Source organism: Monodelphis domestica, chromosome 8, assembly GCF_027887165.1.
Source record: "Monodelphis domestica isolate mMonDom1 chromosome 8, mMonDom1.pri, whole genome shotgun sequence".
Classification (NCBI taxonomy): Eukaryota; Metazoa; Chordata; class Mammalia; order Didelphimorphia; family Didelphidae; genus Monodelphis; species Monodelphis domestica.
In genome coordinates this window covers 233,520,330-233,543,439 of record NC_077234.1, presented here as the reverse complement: position 1 = coordinate 233,543,439, position 23,110 = coordinate 233,520,330, and the positions used below count along the sequence as shown (strand labels likewise).

The 23,110-nt window shown below is 38.5% G+C and overlaps 1 protein-coding gene across 1 annotated transcript in view; it reads right to left on the bottom strand.

Moving 5' to 3' along the window:
* EGFL6 (EGF like domain multiple 6) overlaps window positions 1-23,110 on the bottom strand; it is a 73,482-nt gene that overhangs the window by 39,635 nt on the left and 10,737 nt on the right. Inside the window, exons 2-5 of the mRNA XM_001381028.4 lie at window positions 15,312-15,424; window positions 10,130-10,222; window positions 5,307-5,426; window positions 3,241-3,360 (exon numbers count right to left, since the gene is read on the bottom strand). Of these exons, the coding sequence (XP_001381065.4) occupies window positions 3,241-3,360; window positions 5,307-5,426; window positions 10,130-10,222; window positions 15,312-15,424 (446 nt within the window). The remainder of the gene's footprint in view (window positions 1-3,240; window positions 3,361-5,306; window positions 5,427-10,129; window positions 10,223-15,311; window positions 15,425-23,110) is intronic.

Below are 23,110 nucleotides of genomic sequence, written 5' to 3'. Positions count from 1 at the left end.
GGACCTCACCTCCAATGAAGAGGAAATTAAGGCAATCATTAAAAACTACTTTGCCCAACTATATGGCAATAAATATACCAACCTAGGTGATATGGATGAATATTTACAAAAATATAAATTGCCTAGACTAACAGAAGAAGAAATAGATTTCTTAAATAATCCCATATCAGAAAAAGAAATCCAACAGGCCATCAAAGAACTTCCTAAGAAAAAATCCCACCAGTAAATTCTATCAAGCATTCAAAGAACAGCTAACCCCAATACTATACAAACTATTTGACATAATAAGCAAAGAGGGAGTTCTACCAAATTCCTTTCATGACACAAAAATGGTACTGATTCCAAAGCCAGGCAGGCTAAAAGCAGAGAAAGAAAATTATAGACCAATCTCCCTAAGGAATATAGATGCAAAAATCTTAAATAGGATACTAGCAAAAAGACTCCAGCAAGTGATCAGAAGAGTCATTCACCATGATCAAGTAGGATTTATACCAGAGATGCAGGGCTGGTTCAATATTAGGAAAACCATCCACATAATTGACCACATCAACAAGCAAACCAACAAAAATCACATGATTATTTTAATAGACGCAGAAAAAGCCTTTAATAAAATACAACACCCATTCCTATTAAAAACACTAGAAAGCATAGGAATAGAAGGGTCGCTCCTAAAAATAATAAACAATATCTATCTAAAACCATCAGCTAATATCATCTGCAATGGGGATAAACTGGATGCATTCCCAATAAGATCAGGAGTGAAACAAGGATGTCCATTATCACCTCTATTATTTGACATTGTATTAGAAACACTAGCAGTAGCAATTAGAGAAGAAAAAGAAATTGAAGGCATTAAAATAGGCAAGGAGGAGACCATGTTATCACTCTTTGTGGATGACATGATGGTCTACTTAAAGAATCCTAGAGATTCAACCAAAAAGCTAATTGAAATAATTAACAACTTGAGCAAAGTTGCAGGATACAAAATAAACCCACATAAGTCATCAGCATTTCTATATATTTCCAATACAGCTCAGCAGCAAGAACTAGAAAGAGAAATCCCATTCAAAATCACCTTAGACAAAATAAAATACTTAGGAATCTATCTCCCCAGAAAAACACAGGAACTATATGAACACAACTATAAAACATTCTCCACACAACTAAAACTAGACTTGAACAACTGGAAAAACATTAACTGCCCATGGGTAGGATGAGCTAATATAATAAAAATGATCATCCTACCCAAACTCATTTATCTATTTAGTGCCATACCCATGGAACTTCCAAAAATTTTTTTTACTGATTTAGAAAAAACCATAACAAAGTTCATTTGGAAGAACAAAGGATCAAGGATATCCAGGGAAATAATGAAAAAAAAATACAAAGGAAGGGGGCCTTGCAGTCACAGATCTCAGACTATATTATAAAGCAGTGGTATTCAAAACAATTTGGTACTGGCTAAGAGACAGAAAGGAGGATCAGTGGAATAGATTCAGGATAAGTGAGCTCAGCAAGACAGTATATGACAAACCCAAAGACCCCAGCTTTGGGGACAAAAATCCACTATTTCATAAAAACTGCTGGAAAAATTGGAGGACAGTGTGGGAAAGATTAGATTTAGATCAACACCTCACACCAAGATAAATTCAAAATGGGTGAATGACTTGAACACAAAAAAGGGAACTATAAGAAAATTAGGCGAACACAGAATAGTATACATGTTAGACCTTTGGGAAGGGAAAGATTTTAAAACCAAGCAAGACTTAGAAAGAGTCACAAAATGCAAAATAAATAATTTTGACTACATCAAATTAAAAAGGTTTTGTACAAACAAAACCAATGTAACTAAAATCAGAAAGGAAGCAACAAATTGGGAAACAATCTTCATAAAAACCTCTGACAAAGGTTTAATTACTCAAATTTACAAAGAGGTAAATCAATTGTACAAAAAATCAAGAGGCAGTTCTCAGCCAAAGAAATCAAAACTATTAATAAGCACATGAAAAAGTGTTCTACATCCCTTGTAATCAGAGAGATGCAAATCAAAACAACTCTGAGGTATCACCTCTCACCTAGCAGATTGGCTAACATGACAGCAAAGGAAAATAATGAATGCTGGAGGGGATGTGGCAAAGTAGGGACACTAATTCATTGCTGGTGGAGTTGTGAATTGATCCAACCATTCTGGAGGGCAATTTAGAACTATGCCCAAAGGGCGATAAAAGACTGTCTGCCCTTTGATCCAGCCATAGCACTGCTGGGTTTGTACCCCAAAGAGACAATAAGGAAAAAGACTTGTACAAGAATATTCATGGCTGCACTCTTTGTGGTGGCCAAAAATTGGAAAATGAGGGGATGCCCTTCAATTGGGGAATGGCTGAACAAATTGTGGTATATGTTGGTGATGGAATACTATTGTGCTAAAAGGAATAATAAAGTAGAGGAATTCCATTGGGACTGCAAAAACCTCCAGGAAGTGATGCAGAGCGAAAGGAGCAGAACCAGGAAAACATTGTACACAGAGACTGATACATTGTGGTAGAATCGAAGGTAGTGGACTTCTCCATTGGTGTCAATGCAATGTCCCTGAACAATCTGCAGGGATCTAGGAGAATAAAACACTATCCACAAGCAGAGGACAAACTGTGGGAGTAAAAACACCGAGGAAAAGCAACTGCTTGACTACAGGGGTTGAGGGGATATGACTGAGGAGAGACTCTAAATGAACACTCTAGTGCAAATACCAATAACATGGAAATGTGTTCAAATCAAGAACACATGTGATACCCAGTGGAATCATGCGTTGGCTATGGGAGAGGTGGGGGGGGGGGGAAGAAAAGAAAATGATCTTTGTTTCCAATGAATAATGTTTGGAAATGACCAAATAAAATAATGTTTAAAAAAAAGGAAAAAATGTTCTTTTTTTTACTTCTAGGTCTAAATGTGGGCTTCTTCCTTCTCTCCTCTTCCCATCTATACATGTTTTTTTTTTTCTCCTCCAGTTTATAGTGTTCCTGCTGACTTTCCAAGGAAATTATCAGTACTGTTGGAGTACTGCCTTAGAATCTGCCTCAGTTTACCCCTTTGTTAAAATTAGATGGTAACAATATTCTTTCTATTTGACAGAGAAATTTCAGATAAAAACAATTTCTCTTTGACGGATAAATACGCACAAAAAGAGGGGAGTTCCATTAACAAAAGAGAAAAAATGAAAAGAAGGAATTCATATTCCTATACCTATACAAGCTCTTCCATTAGGTCCCAGTTGTAGCCCAGCTGATGGACACAGACACCGTACCTCATCTTTGGTGTCTTCACAGCCATATTGGCAGTTTGTCATGGCACAGGTCCTAGAATCTAAAAGTAAATACGGGTAAGCATTTAATTTGAAGAGCCCAAGAGCTCCCTTCTCAAATCTGTGTAGATCATATTTTTCTGGTTCTTGCTTTGATTATCATACAATTCTAATTAATCAACTTCAACAAGCATTTGTTAATCAATCAATAAACATCTGTTAAGATCTTATTATGAATCAGGCATGGGGCTAAGTACTGAGGATACAAAAAGAGACAAAAGATAGTCTCTGCCCTAATGGAGCTGATAATCTAATAGGAAGAAAATAAATATGAACATGCAAAATACACACCCACATACCTGTACACACTCATACACCCACACATGGCAAAGAGGAGCAAGAAAAGGATAAATCAGAATAAAGCCAATACGACTGGGGAGCTTTAAGAAATATTTTGGCTCATGAGGTGGGAGTGGGAAGCCTGCAAAGTGTTAATATTTTATTGTGGCATGTGGAGACTGTGGCTTCTTGAAGACTGGCCAGGAGACCTCAAACTCTACTAGGTCTCAATGAGTTGCAAAGAGTTCCATGATGTCCCAGACTGTGATTCCATCAGCTGAGGACTAGCCTAGCTCAGTTCACAAAAACAAACAAATAAATAAATAAGTCACCCCTAGGAGACTGGGTTGGTTCCTGGGTGATGAATATTTTTGGCCCCAGACACAGACCAACCAATGAAGGCAGGGAAGATTCAAATAATTAATCAATCAAGAAATATTTATTGACTTCTTACTACATTCCAGGGACTCTCTAGAAGTCAGGGATTAAAATACAAAGAATGAAACATTCTCTACCTTCAAGGAACTTAGATTTTAATGGAGAGGGAACAACATGTACATAAATAAATATTCACAGAATAAACTATAAAAAATACAATTATATAATACAAATGAAATAGTATTATCCTCCATATTAAAACAATAATAACTATATAATATATTTACAAGCACATATAAACATAATATCAAGACTAAAATAATTTCTCTGTTTTTCATATTGGGTAGTTTCTGAGGAACATTTCGAGAATTCTAATTGAAATACAGTTCTTAATAGAGAATTTCTGTTGTTTAATCTTGAATTACAGGATGCAGGTTCAGATTCCATCTCTGATGCTTTTACTACCTGTGTAACCTTTGGCAAGTCAATTTCTCTGGACATCAGTTTCCTCATCTGTAAAATAAGATTTCTTCTCTTTCTAGATCTATGGTCCTATGGCAGATTTTGAGGGCTTTAGACTGATCCAGAGTATGTGTAGACTATGGAGGGAACCAGGGGTAATATCTTATCTAGTTGGTCCAGACAAATTTAAATGAAAATGAAATTTTGAATTTCATTCAAATGAAAAACCAAATGCACCAGAGGGTTTACAGTCTAACAGGGTCCCCAGGGTGCTACTTTTTACTAAGGCACATAAATGTCCCATGGGAAGGGGGCTTCAGGGAGAGGGGGAGGAAAGGAGGAGAGAGAGCATGTGAGAGAAGTGGAGGGAGGCTGTGCTGGTGGCCAACGTGGGGGCTCTTCTCTTTCCAAAGAAATGTAATACCTGAAAGGCTTTCTCCCTTCTATACAGACACTTCAGCTCCCACAGGACCCTCATTTCTCTTTGTTACAGAAAGGCTTTTCTTTTCTGGAATGTTTATCTGAAAGCATTTCTGGCAACTCTTGGCAATCTTCAGTGGGATGAGGTGTAGGATAGGTTGGGGACAGCAGATTCTCTGTCCCCTGAGGGCACTTGTCACCTCACTAAAAGTACCAGTGTTAAAAAGAATCTTTTAAAACAAATTATTGCCTACTTTCCCACGACCTCGGGCTACCTATTGGTTCTCTAACCAACGGTAGCATCTCCCTCTCCATCCCTCTTGTTTGGCCAGGCTCCTCAGCATCATGGGTAAAAGACCTCCTCTGCTTGGGGGAGAATGGCCGAGAAGGGCTTTTTAAAGTTACTTACTAGAACAGGTGCCATCTGGCATCAGCATGTAGCCACTGAGGCAATAGCACTTGTAGCTGCCATGGGTGTTCATGCATCTGTGCTTACAGGGACGAGGTTTCAGTCCACATTCATTCATATCTGCAGGAATTATCCAAAAAAACAAAAAAGAATGCCTTTATCTTTTATCTTTGGAAATGAGGTGACCATGCTGCCTCATGCAGAAACTCCCTAAAAACAAAATCAAACCAGGGAGAGAAAAACAAAACAACCTCCATATGAAATCATTCAGCAGACCAGTTATTAAAATGATTCTATGAAAAAATGATAGGAAGGGGGCAGACTGATGGCTCAGTGGATTGAAAGCTAGGCTTGGAGGCCAGAGGTCTTGGGTTCAAATCTGACCCCAGACACTTCCCAGCTGTGTGACCCTGGGCAAGTCACTTAACCCCCATTGCCTAGTCCTTACCACTCTTCTGCCTTGCAATTAATACATAGTATTTAATCTAAGATGGAAGGTAAGGGTTTCAGGGAAAAAGAAAAATGATATGAGGTCTTCCCCACAGTCCAGCCAAAATAGGTTCTCTTGCTATTCTTCAAATGACACTCCATCTCCTCCTCTCTTTTTTGTGCTCCATGTCTAGAATGACTTACATACAATTTCAAATGTGTAAATATGACATATACAATTTTATTTTGGTTACAAGGGTCATAGATATAGAACTAAAAGGGACCTGGAGGTCATCCAGGTTACGGAAACTGGAATGTATCTTTCTTAACCTTTCCTTTATTGTTGGGTTTTGAATCTGTGAAGCTGAATAAATGGGAGAAAATATTTATGTTTAACATACATATACATACATAGTGATATCCCTTATGATATACCTTATACATAAAATAAATTTATTATTAATGAATAAAATTGAATATATGTATATAAATTAAATATAAAGATAATAGAAATGCAGACGACTGCAAATCAGTTTTATCTTTCTAAGCAGATTTTGGATTTGGGTAGAGAATCTGTTTTAAAAACCACAAATACTCAGAACAAGATAAAGGTACTGAAATTAGTATCCCTGTTTTCCTTCGAAACTCAGCTCAGGCATCATCCTCTTTCTAAGGCCCTTCTGGATCCTCCTGGCTACTACTGCCTTCTTCCCAAATATTTTGTATTTATGTACTTGTTTGGTATATAATTAAGTAGAGCTTAAAAGTCTCTCCTGTTTGAATGGAACCTTCTTATGGGAAAGATCTGTTTTACTTTTTTCTTTTCCCTGCCTTCAACATATGAGTAGGCATTTATTAAATATTTGTTAATTAATTTGAGATATAATTTAACATAATATGATACAATAATAAGACAATGTAATATGAAATAACATAACTATAATATAATATAATACAATGTAATATGATATAACAAATATAATGACATGACATGACATGATATGATATAATGTGATATAACATAAATATAACATGACATGACATGATGTAATATAATATATAACATAACATAACATGATATGATATGACATGATAGAATAGAATAGAATGTAATGTAACATAACGTAACATAACATAACATAATGTAACGTAACATTATAATATAACGTAACGTAACGTAACGTAACGTAACGTAACGTAACGTAACGTAACGTAACGTAACGTAATATAATATAATATAATATAATATAATATAATATAATATAATATAATATAATATAATATAATATAATATAATATAAAATATAACAACCCTTCACTGTTAAGTGAAGAAACTATAGTAATTTTCCTTTCTGCTGGATGGCTGGGTTTCACTTTAATGCAAACCTTTTCCCTTCTCCAATATCCATTCTCCCTCAGCAATCCCAGGCATAAACATGGGAGTGAAAAACCAGTGATTGGACTTAATAGGAAACTAGGAGACAGACATCACATCACACAGCTCCAATGCAGAGCTGACTAGGACTCTTGGATGGAGTTTGTGGGAAATATATCAGTTGGCATGCTGGGGCTTGTCACTGTTAATGTATATCTGGAAACTGGAGCCAGGATTACTTAATAAGAAAGACTATTCAGGAAAAGATAGATTGCCTTGAAATTTGAGAAAATTGGGGCACTTCTCTTCCCAGGCTTCTGACTCCCACAAACATTAATATTTTACTAGAACTTGAAAAAGGCCAAGAAAGGAAACATTTATTTCAAATCCCTTGATAAGGAGGCTGGGTACAGAGACAAAAATATGTAGAAAAATGGGTTTTCATGGTATGAAACCAAATGGTAAAGGATATATATATATATATATATATATAATATGTAATATATTATACATAAAAACATAAATATACATATATATATACATACATATATATATAAATGCTATTTTTTATGAGGATATTCTCAGCCCATGTTTCCTCCCAAAATAAAATATATTTCTTAGCATCCCCTTAGGGACTAAAATAGTCTCAACCAAGAGAGACAAAGTTATTGGCAGGAACTCAGAAATGTTTATCTTAGGCTACAGGATCATTTGAGATAGCTGAAAGGAGGCCAACTTAGTGTATAGTTCCTGGCACTGTTCAGTTGTGCCTGACTTTTCATTACCCCATTTGAAGTTTTCTTGGCAAAAATATGGAGATTTGCCATTTCCTTCTCCAGTTCATTTTATATATAAGGAAATGGAGGCAAATGGGATGAAGTGACTTGCCCAGGGTCACACAGCTACTAAGTTGTTGGAAGTCAGATTTGACCTCCAAAAGAGGAATCTTCCTTCTCCAGGCCTGGCAGTCTTATCCACTGACCACATCACTGCCCCGTGCTTTCAATTAAGGGGCAAGAATGACAAGGCTAGTTATCATAGCAAGGAATGAGTCTGTAACTTCATAACTAGAACTTTACCACTGCCTCTTAACTGAGGAAATGTGGAGTAGTGGAAAGAACTCTGGGCATGGAATCATGAAGACCTAGGTTCAAATGGGGCAAATCAATTAATCTCCGTATACCTCCTCTGTAAAATGTGGGGGTTGTGCTTGGCCTTTCTGTCTCTCTCTCTCTCTGTCTCTCTCTGTCTCTCTGTGTCTCTCTCTGTCTCTCTCTCTCTGTGTCTCTCTCTCTCTGTCTCTCTCTTTCTCTTTTCTTCTCTCTCTGTCTCTCTTCCTATCTCTCTCTCTGTCTTTCTCCCCCCCCCCCCCGTCTCTCTCTGTCTCTGTCTCTCTCTCTGTGTCTCTCTCTGTGTCTCTCTCTTTCTCTTTTCTTCTCTCTCTGTCTCTCTCCTCTCTGTCTCTGTCTCTCTCTTTTCTTCTCTCTCTGTCTCTCTTCCTATCTCTCTCTCTGTCTTTCTCCCCCCTCTCTCTGTCTCTCTCTGTCTCTGTCTCTCTCTCTCTGTGTCTCTCTCTCTGTCTCTGTCTCTTTCTCTTTTCTTCTCTCTCTGTCTCTCTGTGTCTCTCTGTGTCTCTCTCTTTTCTTCTCTCTCTGTAGCTCTTCCTATCTCTCTCTCTGTCTTTCTCCCCTCTCTCTCTCTGTCTCTCTCTGTCTCTCTCTTCTCTCTCCTCTCTGTCTCTCTCTCTCTCGTTTCTTCTCTCTCTGTCTTTCTTCCTATCTCTCTCTCTGTCTTTCTCCTCTCTCTCTCTCTCTGTCTCTCTCTCTCCGTCTCTCTCTTCTCTCTCCTCTCTGTCTCTCTCTTTTCTTCTCTCTCTGTCTCTCTTCCTATCTCTCTCTCTGTCTTTCTCCCCCCTCTCTCTCTGTCTCTCTGTGTCTCTCTCTTCTCTTTCCTCTCTGTCTCTGTCTCTGTCTTTTCTTCTCTCTCTGTCTCTCTGTCTCTGTCTCTCTCTTTTCTTCTCTCTCTGTCTCTCTGTCTCTGTCTCTGTCTCTCTCTCGTCTCTGTCTCTGTCTCTGTATCTCTGTGTCTCTGTGTCTCTGTCTGTCTGTCTCTTTCTCTCTATATAAATATATTATATATATATGTATAAAGAATTATTTCATATTATGAATCCAGCTCATCATTGAGGAAAGTGGGGCCCTAGGTGGCCACTAGGTCTCAGAGCCCAATTCCTCTTCAAGCATTCATTGAATCGCGTGCTCTGTTTTTCAGGTGGACGTGCTACTTTAATAGACCTTTCAGAACCTTTCAGAAATATGGCAGCACAACCCAATAACCTTTGATTATGGCAGCTGGTTGGAAAATAGAACATTTTCCACACATAGCATGATAGTCAGAAGTAGACAACTGCACTGAAGGTTCTTACTCACCATGTACACCAGAACAGTATCATAAAAAGAGCTCTGGACTCAACATTGGAAGACCTGGGTTCAAATTCCAATTCTCCTATGGGTGATCAGAGGTGAATCACTGATCTTCCTGGGCTACAGTTTCCTCCTTTTGGCAACTGGGTGGTGAGTATAAGATCTAGAGTCAGGATGATCTGAGTTCAAATCTGGCCTTAGACTTTTCCTAGATGTGTGACCCTGGAAAAGTCTTTTAACTTATCTACCAGTTTTCTCATTGGCAAAATGGACCTAAAAATACCACCTACCTTCCAGAGTTGTTAGAAAGGTAAAATGAGCTATTTTAAAAGCTTGTAGCAAACCTTAAAATGCTATATAAATGTATATTATCATTCTCTCTAAAATGATGGGGTTGGATTCAATTACAGACTCAAGCTGAGAGTCTATAATCCTATGAAGATGGATGACAAGCAGTTCTTAGGAGTTAAATGAATACCATTCGAGTAGATCCAGACTTATGAAAGGCAACATTATCTAGAAGAAGAAAAAATATTAGTCTGGAAGCCAGACTCTGTGAGACTTTGGGGAACTTAGCTGTAGGACATCTTACCAACCTTGACTGCAGGTTTTCCCTGTAAATCCAGGAAAGCATTTACAGTTGTTTGGCCCCACACATTCGCCATACTTGCACCCATGGTCACAAATGGCTGTAGAGCAAGCAAAAGAAATTCAAGACGTTGTGAAGATCAAAAACAGGAGCAGACATTGCTGTGGAATTCTGACTTCTTAAACCTATCCATATTCTATCACATAACAGATGTGGGGCCAGAAATGGGGTTAGTCTTCCATCTTTGAGGTCTGCTCTCTATTATCTACCTGCTGGGGATCAGGAAGCTGAAAGATGTTTATTTACTTTCTAGATTCATTCTCTTCCCCCAAAATGAAGCTTAAGAATGCTACCACTATGGCATAAACATATCTTGAGTCTTTTTTTTTTAAACCCTTACCTTCTATCTTGCAACCAATATTGCGTATTGGTTCCCACGTATCATCTACCTGACTAATCACCTGTTTAGTTCTCTTTATAGGAATTTTCTTGATTATATTTTCCTGAATGCTTCATGCCTTTTGTAACCTCTTAAGTCATTTAGAACTCACGTGATTGATTAGGAAAATATTTCATTTATTAATTATAAAATCATAGTAGAAGACAACTGTCTTAATCACTTTTATCTGGCTACTCCTTGAGATAAAACTTCTAATGGCTCCCCATTGCCTGAAGCATAAAAATCTAAATTCATTTTGAACGTTCTCCAAATTCGGACCCAATCTATCTATCCATCCTTGTTTCCAACTACCCCTCCAATATAAAATCCCGACCTCCATTTAGGTAAAACAACTGCTTACTGCCCCTCCACCATTTCTGCTGCTCTTCCTAAGGGAAATACTCTGTCTCTCCTCCTCTATCTACCTATGCTTTAAGAGCTGTTCCAATCTCTTTAAACCTTCCCAACCATGCCAGTCCTTATTGAGTCTTCCACTTTACACTGGCATGCTTGCTGTTGCCCACCACCTTCCATCTCCCCTAAGTAGCTCCCCAAGTCTGTCCTGCACTCCTTCCTCCCTCTGACCTGTGGAATGACAGCTCATCAGCTGCCTCCTGCATGAGCCCTTTCCTAATCCCTTCATTTATTACTAATTTTGGCATATCGTGTCCATTTTTATTTACTTACTTGGGTACAGGCTGCCCCCTCCCAGAAGACTGTTCACTCCTCAAGGGCAGAGCCTGGATTATTATTGGTTTTTGTATGTACTATTGCCTGGCACCTAAATAATTGCCCTTAATAAATGTCTGCAGAACTGATTTCCAGCCTCTTCCTTCCACTTCACTGGCAGCCAAGTGATCACAGAGTATAAATAAAGTACCTTAACTTTTGGAGAGAAAAATAACAGAATCTGATACCGCATGTCTTTCTGGATGGGGAGGGGGCTACGAAATATCCCCTCAGATAAGAGAAGAATGTGTGGGTGGTGGGGAGGGGGGCTGGAGGCAGGAAGGGCACTGACTATTTTGTAAGTCTTACCTCATTTTTTGCCTTTCCCCTTCTTCCCACACTCATAAAGGAAACAAAGGAGGAACCCAAAGAGGGACAATAAGGTTAATGACAACAAAAGGTTTGAGCTCAAGATTTATATTGTCTAATACATCATAAATTCAGGTCCATCGTTAATTTAAACACAGGGAAAGGAAAAATGGTCCATTTAGGCGAATGGGTGTGAGATTAAAGAATACCTTCCATTGAATAAAGTGATTTCTTAGTCTCTTCTCTAGCTTTTAAAATATCTTTTCTGCTTGCTGAGGAAATTTCAAAATTAGACGTTCATTTCTGTTGCCCAACCAAATTGTCCCCAATACACTTAAGAAAACCAACACTTAGTGAGTTCAATCATGGAGGAGCTCGGTGATATGATTGTGGATTGAATCCTGCCAAAGGAGTCAGGAGGATCTGAGTTCAAATATGGTCTCAGATACTTACTAGTCTTATTACCCGGTGCAAGTCGATTCATCTCTGTTTCCTCAACTGTGTAATAGTAGTTATCTCCCTCCCAGGGTCATTAAGAGGATCAAATAAAATAATATGTAAAGTGCTCAGCATGGGCTTGACACATAGTAGGAACTTAATAAGTGCCTTTTTTTCTTTCTAATCAGACCTTCTGCTAACAATAAGATTTAGGACAACAAGGAGAGTTTGAAAACAGTGACAGAGAAATCCTTAGGGACAAACAGAGGTCAATGGAGGAGAGGTAAGGAGAGGAAACGTTGAGGTTTATCTTTCACTGGGTTTACATAGGCATCTCTAGCAAGTCTATAAGACTATAAGCAAGCTCAGAAATAAGCAGTTCAGTGATCAGGTATTCACCCTATTATTTGGTGGTATGTTATGGTCAAGAGCAATCACGTTGTACACAAAAACAGCAATCAAGTACAATGATCAATTGTGAGTGACTTAACTATTATCATCAAGGATCCAGGACAAGTACAAGGGACTCATGATGAAATAGCCACTGCCTTGGAAGGAACTGAGGAAGTAGGAATGTAGACTGAAGCATACCATTCTTCACTTCATTTCCTCCATGAATTTATCTTTAGTGTAAGTGAAATATGTCTTCTTACACAATATGACAAACATGGAAATATGTATTATGTAATAACACAGGTACAACCTGTATCAGTGATGGCGAACCTTTTAGAGACTGAGTGCCCAAACTGTACCCTCACACCACCTGTGATCCCCCCACCTTACCCCAGACAGGGAAGGACTGGGCTTCTGGGCAGAGGGGCAGGTGATAGGAGAAATGTCCTCAGGCTTGTGTGAGAGGGGGAAGGAAGCAGCCCCCCTCCAGCACACTCTGGCACCGTGCCCTATGTTCTCCAACATGGACCTCTATCATATTACTTGCTATCTTGGGGAAGGAAGAATGGGACAGAGAGACTATGGATCCCAAAAAAGTTAGAAAATGATTACGGAAAATTGTACTGACATGTAATCTGGAAAAAAAAAACCCTTAAAAAAAGAGAACAACCATGAAAATTGAGTGACAGATGACCCAAGGGGATGAATTCCATAAAATACATTTGCAAATTAGAACCAAGAAGTTGGGCCAGGAAGTTGCTAGTATCTTCCAGATCCCTCAAAATGAAGATACCAAATATTGATGTTTTACTTTCATCCCTAACTTCACCTTATATTGATTTTTTTACCCATATGCATCTAGTCTTTTTTTGTATTTATAGTGTTAAATTATTAGCAACAAATCCAAGTAATATTTAATACAGCACATCTGCTACCCTCCAACTGCAAATGAGTGCTTGCAAAAAAGGCAAGTCCTGCTTTCCTTTATAGCAGAGATTCTGAATGTAAGATCTGTGGATTAATTTAAAAATATTTTGATAACTATATTTCAATATAGCTATATTAGTTTCCTTTATAACACTATACATTATATTTTATGCATTTTAAAACATTATTGTGAGAAGGAGTTAATAGGTTTCATATGATGGGCAAATGGGCCCATGAAACAAACAAATAAAAAGGTTAAGAGACCTTGCTTTATAGGAATGGCTTAAATGAAGTCCTATGGGATTCTTCAGAGTAGCTTCCAAGGTCGGTATCCTTTTAGAAACTATTATTGCTACTTTGAGAGATTCTATGTGTCATCCTTCTGCCTAAAAAAATCACCAAATAATTTGAAATACATGTTTTTCCTTTCATAATTAGAAAGACAATAAATCTCCATCACTAAATCACAACTATTTCACCATCAATTTCTATTTCAGGACTGAGAGTTTGTTGGTTCCTTCTACATTCAAGTCAAATGGTATTTAGAGGCTAACATCCATTTGATAGTTCTATTTTACCAGTGACCATGGTATCATTTGGTATAATTCTATGCCATGCCTTCTCCACTTGAATCATCGTTCCCCTAGTCTCCACACTTGAACCTCCTTGAACCCTACCTGTAGAACAATTGCCTTTTCTTGCCCCATTCAGGCCTATCTTACTTTTTGGCCATCTCCATGCCATCTCCTTCTCCACGATCCACAAGCTCTCTGGAACTTTTAGATGGGAATTCTCAACCTATAGTGGCAAATTCTTTCTGAAGTAAATTTATAATACTTGGTTCATATTTTCTTTGCCAAAATTGTAAAAATAACTTAACAGATGCATTTTTCCCTTTAAGTCAACTTGAAATTTTGGCATTACTAAATGTAAGATATTTAACAATTAAAGTATAAGGAAAAATATTTTTTCTTTGTAATCTAAACCCACTTCCTGGATTATTTCTAATTTAAGGACACCATTCCATTGGATATAGAGCTTCAAGAATAACTTTGAATAGATGAATTTATTATTGAGATCTAGGACAAAGATTAAAAAGTCATGTTTCACCTTTCAGGTAAAACTCAACATACTCATTAAGGCAGAAGAACAGAAACCACAATCAATCAACATTTATTATGTACTCACCCACTATGTGGCAAATACTGTGCTAAATGGGGCAGATATAACTTAACCTCAAGGAATTCACCATCTAACCTCAGAGACAATAAATATGCAAATATATACAAGCAAGCTACATATAAGGTTAATAGGAAATAATTAACAGAAGGAAGATACTAGGATTAAGAGGAGTTGGGAAAGGTTGAGAAGTGCAAACTTTCCTTTTTTTCTAGGTTAGCTGTGTTTTGCCAGATTTAAGAGAGGAAGAGAGCTCTTTTCCTGACATTTTTTCATATTTCACAAATTATAAAATCATAGGCAGAAGGAAATTTAGAAACCATAGATTCCAATCTTCTTTCTTCCAGATGAGGCCAAGAGAGAATAAATAGGTTCTTTAGGGCTACATATCTAGCAAATAGCTGAGGTAGGACTTGAATTTAGATTTTCCAATTTCAACCTCAGTGTATTTTCCACTGTGCTAGCTAGATTAGAAGGCTAAACTCCATGGATTTTCAGAAAATCAGATCCCTCATCTGGGAATCCTGCTGTCCAATCTTCTTCACCAATAGTGTCACATCATGAAGGCATCAGTTACTCAAGCTTGAAATCCTTGGGTCATCTTTGACTCTTTCATATCCTTTTTCTATTTTCTTTTACATCTAATAAATTATCGAGTTGCTTATTCTACCACTGGAATATATCTAGAACCCTGCCATGATTCGAGTTTGAGACCCTTATTGTTTCTTATATAGACTACCTTAATGACTAAAGAGGAATGTGTCTGCCAAATTACCTTCGCAGAATCCTTTGCTGTTCTTCCTCCATCCATAGCAGCATTCAGATTTAGGGCCATAGTGACAGACGCCAGGCTGGTCTGCAAATGCCAATGGTCTGTGACTTCTTGAGCTGCCGATAGAGTACCACATATCAAAAAGGATAATCCAAGGACTGTGACTATGATGTCTATATTCCTACTAAGTGACAGAAGCGATAGTAATTATCTGGTTGTGTCCCCAACATATTTTTCCCCCCTTAACTTAAATATTCAGTTTAGCTTTTCAACAAAATGACATTTGTTCAATATTTATAAAATGGTCACTGTGTGAAACAAACAATAAGAGAGAAACAAAACTAAATCAAATATATTCTTTATTCTTAAGTGTATAAAGGGGAGATAGGTGTATACCAAAAAATGTTGAACAAAGTAGTGCATGATAAATGTATAAAAGAGAACCAGAATAGTACTGTGAGAGTTTTGAGGAGGGAAACTCCATTCAGGATTGGGAGAAATCAATCATGGAGGAGGTGGCCTCCGAGGTGTGGCAGAGGATGCCATGCCACACACTCGTGCTTGTGGGACTCTGCCAATCAATACTTCGGGATCTGTGATTTTGAGGTTGTTGTGAGGATAAAGTGAGATGATGTTTGTAACATAGTATAGTGTCTGGCTCATAGCAGGAACTAGATAAGTCTTATTTGTTTACTAATATTATTATTACAATTTTGATATGAATATACCCTCTGCCAGTGTAGATCTCAAACCCTCTACAGCATAGTAAATGGTTTTCAAGATTTTCCATGGCCAAAAACTTCATCATCCTGTGACCAGTCTGATAAATGAGTCCTCTGAATGTATCTGGGCTGATTCTTCGGATGATGGATATATATATATCTGCATACTCAATGCCAACTAGGTGTTACAGTGGATGGAATGCTGGGCCTAGAGTCAGGAAGACCTGAATTCAAATCTGATCTCAGACATGAGCTGTGTGATCCTGGGCAAGTCACTTAACTATTTGCCTTAGTTTCTTCATCTATAAAATGAGCTGGGGAAGGAAATAGCAAACCACTCCACTATCTTTACCAAGAAAACCCTAAATGGGGTCAAGAAAAAACAACTGAAATAACTCAACAACCACTCAATGCCTTTTTGGGTTCTGTCATTGCTTATATTGATAATATGGTTGGGTTTCCCTCGATCCCATCTTGAGATCTCCTAGATCCCAATCCACTCAACTCTTCCTTTTCTGTCTTAGAATTAATACTGTGTATTGGTTCCAAGGCAGAAGAGCACTAAGGGCTAGGCAATAGGGTTAAGTGATTTGCCCAGGGTCATACAGCTAGAGGCCAGATTTGAACCCAGGACCTCCCGATCTCTAAGCCTGGCTCTCAATCCACTGAGCCACCTAGCTACCCCCTCAACTCTTCCTTTGATGTGAGAGTTGAGTGGATGGTGTAATATTTATTGGGAAAGGAAATGGGGAATTGGAAAAATGGGAGATAATGGGGCTCCTCTCTCCTCCAACACCAGGAAGCAAGACCCACCAAGGCAGGAAGGAAGTGCTAGTCACAAGACCCAACTGCCACTCCCAGTTGGCCCCTTCCCCCACAAACTTTCAGTCTTGTTTCCTTTCCACAATGGAGGTGCCATGTTATACACAATATATATAAAGTAGGCATGTGCTTCAAGTACATTGAACGCTTATATGCAATGACATTGCAGTGTTGTACCGTGCAGTGCTATTAACAGAGGAAGAGAAGATTGCTGAGCTCCTATTCATTATTGGTGTACCTTATCTGTAGGGAGGGAGGTATTTTTTTGAATGAGGAATGCAATCTGTGATTTCATTAGTAGAAGGATCTCCTCAAGAAGAAAGTTTGTCTACCAGTGATGGATAGCACATTCTCTGTACCTGAGCATCTTGACAGTTACCTGGGGAATAGAGGCAGGAAGGGGTTCAGTGTCTTGCTCACATTCACACAGCTTGTATGTGTCAGAGCCAGGATGTAACCCAGTTTTTCCTTAGTGGGGGCTTTGTTCTCCAGTTGCTCCACCTCACTGCCTCTGTGAGGAGTCTATAACTTATGAAACACCCAACATGAAAGTCTTGAGCATCCCTGACTTCTCTACTTCTGCTCTGGCTACTCTGTTTTCTCAGCTAATCAGATTTGAAATATTTGTGTCATTGCTGACTCCCACATATCCCTCTTCTTCCATATATAATCAATTTTCAAGTATTGTTCATTTTACTTTTGAATACTACCATAATTTTACTTCAGGGTTTTTGTTGTTTCTTATCTAGACTTTCAATCTACTGTCTTTCCATCTCATACACACCAGTGCTAGGATCATTATCTTAAAACAAGGTTCTGATTAAGTTATTCTCCTGCTCAAAAAATCACTAGTGACTTCTTCTGATCTACTAAAAATTAAGTCCCAAACTCCTAGCCTGGGACTGCCCAATCTAGTCTCATTTTTCTACCATGATTTCTTTACAACAGTCTCTGCTACAGCCAAACTAGACCTTGTTATTCTCTGATAACACCATGTGTTTCTCTGCTTTTCTACCTTTGCTCATTTCCTCCTTTGCCTGATGGGCCTTCCCTTTTCTCATTTCCTAAGTCTGTCTACTGAAATTCTACCTATTTTTTTTTTAAGGAATCATCTTTATGAAACTTTTTCTAACCCTATAAATAAATGCGCTGTCTCCCTCTTCTGAGTCATGATTGAACTTAGTTTAGAGCTCTTTTATGCTATTTATCATAGTTTGCCTTGTATTATACTTATTTGTGTAATTATTTCATCTTCTCTAAATTAGATATTTCATGAGGGCAATACATTTTGTATTTCCTTTCTCTTACAATTTATCAACACTATTGTCTGGCCAAATGAATACAGTTCTAGAGAACTGGAAGCTATTTAATTTTATCCCCATATATTACTTTTAATAGAACAAAATTTTTGTCAGGGTAATGTGTATGAAAAACTTTGCAAAATCCATTTTGCCTCCCTGCCTCCCACTTCATCTCAGTTTGATTTTTTTTTTTATTATCAGCTTCATTTAATGTAAAACCTGAAGCATGAAGACTAGGATTAATTTTATTACCTAGCTCAGTGATGGTGAACCTTTTAGGGACCAAGTGCCCAAACCATAACACTCAGACCCATAGCCCTCCCCCCCCCCCACCTGACTTACTCCAAACAAGGGAGGGAGGAAGCCCTCCCACTAGGCTTCTGGGTAGAGGGGTGGGTGAAGTAAGGAATGTCCTCAGGGGCATGGAGAAGAGGAAGGGAGCAGGCCCTTATAGCACATGTGCCATAGTTTTGTCAACATGGATCTAGTTTGGAAAAGATTCTTTCTTAAGTGGTAAGAAAATTAACTATTTCATAATACAGATTTTCTTATCACTTAAGAGAGAGATAGATAACCTAAGTAGTAATAGATAGATAATAATAATTCAAATAATAATAGAATAAAACAATCCAAATAATAATAGATAAAAATAACACAAATAAGAATAGATAATAATCCAAATAATAGATAGATAATAATGACCCAAATAATAATAAATAACAACCCAAATAATAATAGATAACAATAATTCAAATAGTAACATACATAATAACAACCAAAATAATAGTGATAATAAATAATAAAATTAATAGATAAAAAGCCAAATAAACCTCAAAAGCAAAATTTTAGTTGAAAATCAATATGCTACTTTGGAACTATGCTCAAAAGGCTTTAAAAGTGTGCATACCCTTTGATCTAGCAAATACCATTATTAGCTCTTATATACAAAAGAAACAAAAAAGGAAAAGGATCTATTTATACAAAAATGGTTATAGCACATCTTTATGTGGTGGCAAAAAATTGGAAATTGAGGGGTTGCCCATCAATCGGGGAATGGTTTAAGTTGTGGTATATGATTATGATGGAATACTATCGTGTTATAAGAAATGATTAGTGGAATGATTTTGGAAAAAATTTTAAAGACTTACACAAATTGATGCAAAGTGAAGTATGCAGAACAAGAAAAACATTGTACACAGTGATAGCAATATTTTTTGATGAATGACTGTGAGTGACCTAGTTATTCTCAGCAATGCAGTGATCCAAGATAATTCCAGAGACTTGTGATGAAAAATGTCATCTGCCCTCCAAGAAAGAACTGATGGTTTCTCAGAAATAGATAGCCAAGATACCCAGGAAAATGGAAAAATTAGTAAGCATGAGGGCTTACCTTGGGCATGTCCCAATGCAGACCAAAATATGCTATATTTCACTTTATTTCTATTTCTTTTTTTTTATTTGAGATCTCTTCACAAAATGACTAATATGGAAAAATGTTTCACATGATTGAACATGTAAAATCTACATGAAAATTGCTTATTTCTCAAGGAGAGGGGAGGGGTATCAAGGAGAGAAGGATAGAGAATAAGAAGGAGAAAGAGAATTTGGAACTCAAAACTTAAAAAAAAGAATGATTAAAATTATTTTTACATGAAGTAGGGGAAAATAAAATATTTTTAAAAGGCAATCTTGTCTTGAATTTCTCATAATAAATACAAATAAGTGGAATAACAGAAAGATACTTGTGATTATTTGCATGTCTATTGCAAATAGAAAGTAAAGAAACAGAAAGATTCTTCAAAGATTTATTTTGAGAATATCTCATTAACAAAAAATATAGCATGTATTTTCCTTGAGGACAAGGAATTTACTTTAGACAGGAGCTACATATGGAACAAAATAGGAATTAATTAAATTTATTAAGTTAAATCGAATGTACCTTTGGTGACTTTAATGTGAAGAATTCAGAACAAAAGGGTGAAAATATGTTGGGGAATATAATTTGAGAAGCATAAGTGAAATATGGGAAAGGTTTATAGACTATACACCGGAACCTCATGTCTCTATTAATGTTTTTTTCCTTTAAAAAAAACAAACCTTACCTTCCATCTTAGAATCAATATCGTATATTGATACCAAGTCTAAAGAGGGGTAAGGGCCAGACAATGGAGATTAAGTGACTTGCTCAAGATCACACAGCTGGGAAGTGTTTGAGGTCAAATTTAACACAGGACTTATCTCTAGACCTGGCTCTTAATCTACTAAACCACCTAGCTTTTCCCTGAACATTTTCTTCAAGAAAAGAATCAGAATTCCAGGAACAGGTGTAGCAAACTCCCTTTGCCTGACCCTGACCTGTCTTCTACTTTGGAACCAATGCAGAAAAAGGGAAGGGATTTAAAAAAAAAAGGAAAAGAAGATACCAGTACAAAAAAGAATGTTAAAAAATGAAATTGTAAAAAAATTTGTTTAAAAAATAGAAAAAAATAAGTTGGATGCAAAAAAAAAAAAGGAATAAATATGCTACCCTTTTGTAAGGGCTACAGAAACAGTGAAAGTTCATGGGGATACAAGGCCAACTGAGTACAACCATAAAAAAGGCAACTGGTTTCTCAGAAATAGATAGCCAAGATGCCCAGAAAAATGGGAAAATTAGTAAGCATGAGGGCTTGCCTTGGGCATGCCCCAATGATGTAACATGGAGGCATCCTGCATCCTGGGTGAAATCCACCTCAATTTGCTGCTTAGCCAGAATAGGCTGCATCTTAAAGACTAGTCAGGCTGAGAAATTTGCTCTCTTTCCCAGGTAATCTTTTCTGCTGCTTCCAGATGGTGATAACCACTGTTAACCTCAAGCATAGGTACCATGAACTGAGCCAGGGAGAGGGGAAGGACTTCCATCCTCTGCTCTCCCTCTTACTTCTTGGTTCTAAGGATTCTCTTGATCAAGGAGTGTTTCTGTCTGTTCTAGTTCATTTGTCCTCATTTTCAAGTGATCCCCTTTAAAGTTGGGAGTTAGATCCATGGCAACTTTGGAGTCAAGATTGTAGGTGGGATGTTGGAGCCAGCCAGCTTGAGAAGCCAGTGGGGGACAAACTGTGCCTTCCAAAGGATATAAACTATGATCTTAATTCCCTTCCTCTCCCTAGAGAGTGAGATAGTGTGAGAGGGAAGGAGGATTCAGTTCTGTGTTTTACAGGAGTAAGTTTTCATACGTGTGATTATGCCTTTTGAAGTTAATGTTCTTTTGTAAAAAGTCTGTTGTTCGGTGGTGTCCAACTTTTCCTGACCTCTTTAGGGGTTTTCTTGACAAAAACTCTGGAGTTCTTTGCCATTTTATAATATTATACCAAATTATAATATTACTTCATAGATTATATTCATTTATTGCTCAGAGAGGGGTAGTATCTCTAGTATGGAGGGCTTCTCGTGCCCTCCTAGGGCAGCTCTCCAGCCTCTGACCCCCACCTGACACCCAGCTCTCACTTGTGACTCCCAGTAGCTGCTAGCATGCGGCAGAGGCCACACCCCGGGCAATGGCTTCAGCAGGCCGGCCAAACCTTGTGAGGATAGCCATCGGGTCATTGACCCCTGGTGAACCAGGGCTTTGCTCACCCAGCATGTGAAGACTGCTTTGGCTGAACAGATGGAAGAAACCAATAAGAAGGTTCAACGGCTGAGAGGGCGACGCAGCAAAGCACTGTGGAGTGCTTAAGGCATGTTGGAGCACAAAGGACAACATAGCCATCCAATGCAGCTGAGGAAGTCTCCAGGTGTAACGACTTTTCGTGCCACTGGACCCAGGCTTCCAACGCCGAGAGACTGGGAATGTTTCTGTGCATTGACTTTTCCACTTAAATCTCCTTCACACACAAGTATCTTTGTGCACACTCATCTATCCTGACCGTGTCCACCCTCTTCAAGACCTGCGGCGATGGGGGAGTGGCAACACAACAAGTGGAGGTGACCACTGGCAGTTGTAGTCACGATCCTGCACGTAGGCGGCCCACGGACCAGTGGTCGCTCGGCCCTGTGGGCAGCAGGGACGTTCGGCAGCATCCTGGGAGACTGAGCAGCCCTCTCTAGGACAGCACTGCTCACCCTAATCAAGGGAGGGGACTAGAAAAGGTGTCCCAAACATTGCCTGCCCTACAAACACCTGGTCAGCACACCGCGGCTGGCGGGTCATCCCTTTAAGCGGTCGAAATCAAAGAAAAAATACAAAGAAACTCCTACTAGGAGCATGGAACATCAGAACGTTACTTGATAGAGAGAATATCCCAAGACCTGAGAGAAGAACAGCTCTAATCAGTAAAGAACTGGCGGGATATAACATCGACATCGCAGTCTTAAGCGAAACACGCTTACCAGAAGAGGGATCACTCAGCGAACTCACCACTGGATACACCTTCTTCTGGAAAGGTGGAGCCTCAAATGAAGACAGAATCCACGGTGCTGGCCTGGCCATCAAGACCAATTTGCTCAAACAACTGCCAGACTTGCCTGTGGGCATCAGCGAGAGGCTCATGAAGATCCATTTGCCTCTCAGCAAAGACCAGTATGCCACAATCATTAGCACATATGCCCCTACACTGACCAGCACAGAGGAGACCATCGAGCAGTTCTACTCTGACCTGAGTGCTGTCCTGCACTCAGTGCCCACCAATGACAAGCTGATACTACTGGGAGACTTCAAAGCCTGCGTTGGCCAGGACCATGAAAGATAGGAAGGAGTGCTCGGCAAACACGGTGTGGGCAAAATGAACAACAACGGCTTACTGCTACTCAGCAAATGCTCAGAGTTCGAACTCACCATCACGAACACTGTGTTCAGAATGGCGAACAAATATAAAACAAGGTGGATGCACCCAAGATCAAAACAGTGGCATCTCATTGACTACATCATTGTAAGCCGGCGAGACATCCAGGATGTAAAGATCACCAGAGCCATGAGAGG